Consider the following 4,409-nt stretch of genomic DNA (forward strand, 5'->3'; position numbering starts at 1 on the left):
CAATGTCTTGTTCTCTTTCTCTTACTGCACTCCCCATGTTAATTTACTATGATAATAACCATATAATATTAAATAATATCCACTGTGACAATTTATATTAATTTCTTAGTAAAAAAACTAACCGTTACAGTACCAGCCCCATAACGATGACTCCGTAAAAGCTCTTTGTGATAACATTCTGTAAATCGTCTAGCTACATCAACAATATCCAGATCTTGTTTCTCGATCAATGATTCAGCTAGAGAGCGTGTCATTGCCGAATCATCCGTATAGTCCATGACAGGTTCTGCAATTAAGAATTCTCTAAAAATTATATTATACAATATGTACATAAAGATGACGGCTTACTTTATATAAAACATTAAAGTGTGAAATTTCAGAGTTTTTACTTGTCGACTTTTACATTCAACATTTTACAAGGAGAAAATATAACAATTTAGCTACATCATATGTATAACAACAAACATAGTGTGTGTGTGTGCAGAACCTAGTAAAAATATTTTACTGAAAATACAGTGAGATTTTGCTGAAATGCATTTGAAAATGTTTCGATGCATTAAAAAATTTTAATTGATCCTGTTTCATTAGTTTTTCATCAATATTTCGGTAAGGATTTAGCGAAAAATTATTTCAAACATTTTCATTAGAAAGTAACGCAGTTTTTAATTAAATTACAGTAAATTTCGTATCTAACATTTCACAATTTTATTACTTTTCAACGGTAGATTTAAATTGTTCTTATATTTCAGAGTATTGTATTAAATTTTATAAGGAAAAATTTTTCACGACCTAACCTCTGAACTTTCTGTTCCATAATTTCTCCTGCCATTCTTGCAACTCAACTTTTCTGCGAGCCGACATAACTTTTAAGCCTTCACACGGACCTCCAAGGCAATCACCGACTAAAACGCCCAGCATCGTACCGCGAAACTTATTTTTCAGTAACATCGGGTCCATCCTCGATTGTTAAGGCCTTCACACATAAAATTCCGTAAGGACGTAAAACGTAAGCATAAGAAAATCGACCAATCACAGTCGAGAACGTAAGGCAATGACGTAAGCAGCAGCAAATCCAACCTGTTGATTTTCTTACGCTTACGTTTTACGTCCTTACGGAATTTTATGTGTGAAGGCCTTTACACTGAAATCCAACCTTATGACCACTGATCTCTATATATAACTGGATATGGCAATGGTAGAACGTGTGACCAATAGAACGCCGGAAGTTAGGTTAGAGTGTGGGCTGTGTCTACACTTCCGGGCGGAAAATTTAAATTGCTGAGTATAACATAATTAGAAATAGCCGAATATAAATAATAAAAAATGTATAATATACGTAATAATAAAAAAATAATTTATTTTATATAATTTAACATACCATAAATCGAGAAAGATTGTATAAAAATAAAAACAATTATTATTTTAATGCACATTTTGGATCATTTTTCTATTAAAATATATATCTATTTAATAAACAACTGTGCATTACACATTAAATTGCGTAAATTAAAAGAAACCTACATAAAATTAAATAACTTTTACAGTATGAAATATATTATTTGGAAAAGATGTATGTTAAATAAAGAGCTCTTGTAAAAAGTGAAAAGTTATTATAATCTAAATAATGACAACTCAAATATAAAAATATACATTAAAAATTATATATTATATTAATTAATTCAATTTATTAATTAAAATATTCTCAAATAATTAATAACCCATTTGTGGTAGTATTTATTTGTATATTTTTATATAACATTGTTTTCAGTACTTATTAAACATGACATATAATATTTATATGTATTTTATATCTTTTATTCTTTAGCATTTTTTAAACGTATCAATAATTACTGACAAACATCAAGGAATTTGTTAATATAAAATTTATGTATGTATTTATACAAATGTATAAATGTATTGTATTTATGTTTACAATACAAATCATTGTACAAATCATTTAAAATCTAAATCTATATATATACATATATACAATATAATTATTGATAGCTGAAAAAATAAACAAAGCTTCTTGAAATATTTAAAACAATATAAATCTCTAACTCATCATGCTAATCTTATACAATAATCGTGGTAGAATAAGTTCAACGAATGTTGTTTTTATATTCTTATGTTGTAAGTTACGATGCATTTATCCTTATGCTGTAAGTGACGTTGTAGTAATCCATGTTTGCAGCTGATAAAAAAATAATGATTATTAACATACATATATATATTACTGCAAACTTATTTAAGTAATACATAAATACATGTATAAAAAAATTTTCCATTTTTATATTAGATAACCACTTATCTAAAATATGTGGATTGTTTATAGGAAATCTAAAAGAAAACTCTTATTAATTATCAAATAAAATTTCATGATAATTGAAATGATAATAAACTTGAATGTTACACTCTTGCGTTTCCAATATTTGAAATATACGTAATTTCAATTAGCTCTTAGTAATACTGCTCATCTTTGCTTATTTTAAACAAAACAAATTTTATCCCATACAATAGAAAATAAAACCATAACATCACTTAAGTCATTTATAACTACAATTATATATTTCAATTTTATTTAAAAACAAGTTTTTTATAAACTATAAAAATTAGGAAAAAGAGAAAAATTCTATAACTTACTTATGAAATGTGCGAAATTTTATTCCCTTCTTCACCTTGCATATTGCACATTCAGATTTGTATTTGCTAAATATTGTTGGGACACTTCCTAATTTTAAACATTTTCGTTTATTTTTCATACAATAATGTTTTTCTTCGAAATGGTCAGAACATAGCCTAGTATCTCTGGATATCCTTACATCTGAGCCTACATTCATATTTTCGATCCATTTCTGAGCTAAATGTGGATATTTTTCTTTGTCTGGGAATCTGCGTATAAAAATTTTATTAATATATTATACACATTATTCAAATAATACACATAATGAAATACTAAGTATAGTATATAAATATAAATTATTTTTAAATATTAATTATATCTATACAGCTCATTATTTAACCAGATAAGAAGAAGTGGTGGACCTGGAATCAACGTTTTGTGCTCTGGTGATTACGAATAATTTCGTATTTAATATGGAAGCTTAACTGTAAGGATTTTTAATGGGTATAATACAAATCCGTTGAAAATTGACAGAACTTCATGGTATACATATATGTGTCAGTGAACTGGTTAAAATAATTTCATCTTATATTACACATATTATATTGTGAAATATAATATAAAATATTATCAACGAAAGAGTGTAAGTCGCCAGTAGTTTATTATCGGTAGGAAGAATTGTTCAACGACGTTTGGCTGGCAGATGTCTTTATTAGTTAGATTCCAACGTTTCGACCATACGGTTTGTGGTCCTTTTCAAGGAAATAGATGTTAAATAATAAATTAACTAAGATATATCAGAGGAACGGTCTACAATCCATCCTTGGGTGTCACTCGGAGAAAGGTGTTCGAAGGCACGTCAATCCGACGTAACGACCAAAGTAGAACTGAAGCAGTTCTGGGACTTCTGGGGAGCGATCGCGTGCACGATCGAATTCGATCGGTCGACTTCTCATACGTCTCTACTCTACAGGTTTCATGGTTCATGCTTATTTATTATAGGATAGTTTCCCTCAGACCATAGATTGATCATGTACGAAGAGTGGTATCGGATGGCATATTCCTTCTCGAATTCGAATTCGATCGGTGCACGTGATCGCTCCCCTGCTTCGGATTGACGTGCCTTCGAACACCTTTCTCCGAGTAACACCCAAGGATGGATTGTAGACCGTTCCTCTGATATATCTTTGTTAATTTATTATTTAACATCTATTTCCTTGAAAAGGACCACAAACCGTATGGTCGAAACGTTGGAATCTAACTAATAAAGACATCTGCCAGCCAAACGTCGTTGAACAATTCTTCCTACCGATAAAATATTATCATTGTGATAATATAAAATATAATATTATCATAATATTTTATATTATATTTCACAAAATGTTAAACTATGCAGACATAACCTTACTAACCTATGAAATGTTCTATCTTTATCACTTTGTTTTCCACAGTAAACACATTTTTGTACCATTTTTGAAACCTTTAAATCTAACTGTCTTTATTATCATAAAATTTTTTGTGTTAAATTCTGTATATATATGAGGTAATTGTATGACACAAAACCAAATCACGTAAGATCGTAAACAATAAGCGCCATGTTGTAGACGCAGCCCACCCCTTATGAAAAAATACACTCAATCATACGTTGACGCCCATGCAACAATTCGACGTCCTTTGGATGTCCGAAATATGTCTTGAAAAGTCCCGTTTATGTCGACGTCCCGTTTATGTCGACGGATGTCTAAAATACGTCTCAAGGACGTCGTTTGGACATCCAATGATAAAG

The 4,409-nt window shown here is 29.5% G+C and overlaps 2 protein-coding genes across 6 annotated transcripts; both read right to left on the minus strand.

Annotated features, from left to right (window-relative positions):
• Window positions 1-6: 6 nt before the first annotated feature.
• On the minus strand, window positions 7-1,182 carry LOC105556401 (poly(ADP-ribose) glycohydrolase ARH3-like). 4 transcript variants are annotated; one of them, XM_012003493.1, is made up of 3 exons: window positions 1,100-1,182; window positions 843-973; window positions 7-286 (listed from the first exon to the last, which is right to left on the minus strand). In XM_012003493.1, the coding sequence occupies exons 2-3, from the start codon at window positions 955-957 to the stop codon at window positions 93-95; spliced, it is 309 nt and encodes a 102-aa protein (XP_011858883.1). In that variant the 5' UTR covers window positions 958-973; window positions 1,100-1,182; the 3' UTR covers window positions 7-92. The 4 variants fall into 4 exon arrangements, with proteins under 4 accessions (XP_011858883.1, XP_011858880.1, XP_011858882.1 ...); XM_012003490.1 differs by having other exon boundaries at window positions 795-973; XM_012003492.1 differs by having other exon boundaries at window positions 795-973; window positions 1,154-1,175.
• A 717-nt stretch (window positions 1,183-1,899) lies between these two features.
• On the minus strand, window positions 1,900-4,389 carry LOC105556402 (THAP domain-containing protein 3-like). 2 transcript variants are annotated; one of them, XM_012003495.1, is made up of 3 exons: window positions 4,036-4,389; window positions 2,644-2,892; window positions 1,900-2,194 (listed from the first exon to the last, which is right to left on the minus strand). In XM_012003495.1, exons 1-3 carry the CDS (start codon window positions 4,092-4,094, stop codon window positions 2,119-2,121), a joined length of 384 nt encoding a protein of 127 aa, XP_011858885.1. In that variant the 5' UTR covers window positions 4,095-4,389; the 3' UTR covers window positions 1,900-2,118. The 2 variants fall into 2 exon arrangements, with proteins under 2 accessions (XP_011858885.1, XP_011858884.1); XM_012003494.1 differs by having other exon boundaries at window positions 1,900-2,340.
• Between the last annotated feature and the right edge of the window lie 20 nt (window positions 4,390-4,409).

The sequence above is a fragment of the Vollenhovia emeryi genome, unplaced genomic scaffold, assembly GCF_000949405.1.
Source record: "Vollenhovia emeryi isolate VEMERY1.0 unplaced genomic scaffold, V.emery_V1.0 DF940054.1, whole genome shotgun sequence".
NCBI classification, from domain to species: domain Eukaryota; kingdom Metazoa; phylum Arthropoda; class Insecta; order Hymenoptera; family Formicidae; genus Vollenhovia; species Vollenhovia emeryi.